Source organism: Mesitornis unicolor, unplaced genomic scaffold, assembly GCF_000695765.1.
Source record: "Mesitornis unicolor isolate BGI_N332 unplaced genomic scaffold, ASM69576v1 scaffold51307, whole genome shotgun sequence".
In the NCBI taxonomy this organism is placed as follows: Eukaryota; Metazoa; Chordata; class Aves; order Mesitornithiformes; family Mesitornithidae; genus Mesitornis; species Mesitornis unicolor.
Genome location: NW_010196775.1, coordinates 9,651 through 11,215, shown reverse-complemented (window position 1 = coordinate 11,215; position 1,565 = coordinate 9,651). Strand labels below are relative to the sequence as shown.

Sequence of the window (1,565 nt, the reverse complement as noted above, 5' to 3'; positions counted from 1 at the left end):
GAATCTGTCTTGTGAAATCACAGCCTGTGCGAGGAGGAGAGGGACTGCCAACACAGAACTAGCACCTGGCGTAATGAGGCAACCATAAGGAGCCTAAGCATGAATAGGAGACTAGACCCATAGATATCACAACAAAAATATACCAACAAGGGACATACTTCCAATGAGCAGTTTCAATTTCCTTCTTTTTTTTTTCTTTTTTTTTTTCTTTAATTAATGCACAGAAAGGGCTAAGAAAGTGGGAACCTCACTGTACTCTCAAGTAGAGGAACGAGGAACTCCCGGTGTCTGGGAGCTCCTTGTTTCTCCAGTCCCTTGGGAATGGCCGATGTTTGCCAGGAGAATGAGAAACTTGTTATGAAAGGAGAAGGACTCTGGAGAGTGGCAGTGGCTGTGGGCTGCTGCAATTCTGCCCTTGCGAGGAGCACATTGCCTGCTTTATTTTTGCACCTCTTTCTGGCATTACAAAAGTGTGTTACAAATTTTACAGAGGAAGGGGAGAAAGGAAGAAAAGAGGGAAAGACCCAGGTATGCTGTCTAGAGCTCTGCAGTCCTGTTCATTCTCTGATACTCTTCCAGCTCCGATTTCCTGTCCATGGCGAGTTGCAGCTCCTGCTTGATGATTTCGATCTGCTTCTCCAGCTCCATAAGCTCTTGCACCACGGAGGTCCTACCAGTACTGAGGGACTCAGCTTTCCCGTTGGTGGCTAAAGAAGCTGGAGTCTCTCTCCTTGTCTGGGGCAGGGGGATGTCTTGGTGCTGTTGAACTGTCACCTCATTCTGCCCTTCATCAGTGCAGATATATTTTTTCGCGTGACAGTTGCCCAGGTTGGCTGTGTTCCATACAGTATGCTGGCTGTTCCCTACATGGGACCTGAACAGAGATGTGAGGGTTAATATGAAATGAGAGCCTGCTCTCATCCCTATGCAGCCCTCCCCTGTGAGCCATCCTACTGGAAAAATATGATGCTGCTGTTATGAATTAGGTAGAAATATTATTCCTTTATACTTGGAATTATTTTTCTTGAGAAGTATAAATCATAAATGTGAATTGCTAAATTTTTGTGATTAAACCGTAGCAGAGACTACAACGGAACCCTAAAATTCATCTTCTCCAAAACTTTTTTTGGTTTTTGTTAGTCATGAAATTACAGTCCTCTCAACTTCAGCTCAGGAAAGTGCAAGTCCTCCTCCAAAGCTTTCTGAAAGCTTTTGTGGTTGCAATAGCCTAAGTTCATTACAGTGTTATTCCTTTGCGTGTACATACTCTGTGCTACCTTATACATTTCCTCCCATGGCGGAGGAAAGAGGCTGCCTAGATCTGGTGTGGAGATGAAGTGGAAAGTGTGCCCTTTAGACTTGAAGTCTTGTGGAGTAGCTGCTTGTGCTTTAGGCGATGGACACAATGAAGTGTATCCAAACCTTGCCGTACACAGACATGAGCTTCCTGACAAAAATAAACAGAATTTGTAGTTTTCATACTGGGGGAGAAATTCTGATTTGGGAAATTTTTCAAATGCTTCAATGTTTTCCTGTGGAAAAAGTATTTCCAAAATATTTGGATT

The 1,565-nt window shown here is 43.7% G+C and overlaps 1 protein-coding gene across 1 annotated transcript in view; it reads right to left on the bottom strand.

Moving 5' to 3' along the window:
• Positions 1 to 243: 243 nt before the first annotated feature.
• The window catches only part of LOC104543872 (glutamate receptor ionotropic, NMDA 3A-like), a 5,074-nt gene continuing 3,752 nt past the window's right edge, over positions 244 to 1,565 (bottom strand). Inside the window, exon 3 of the mRNA XM_010188582.1 lies at positions 244 to 874. Within this exon, the coding sequence (XP_010186884.1) occupies positions 538 to 874 (337 nt within the window). The 3' untranslated portion in view covers positions 244 to 537. The remainder of the gene's footprint in view (positions 875 to 1,565) is intronic.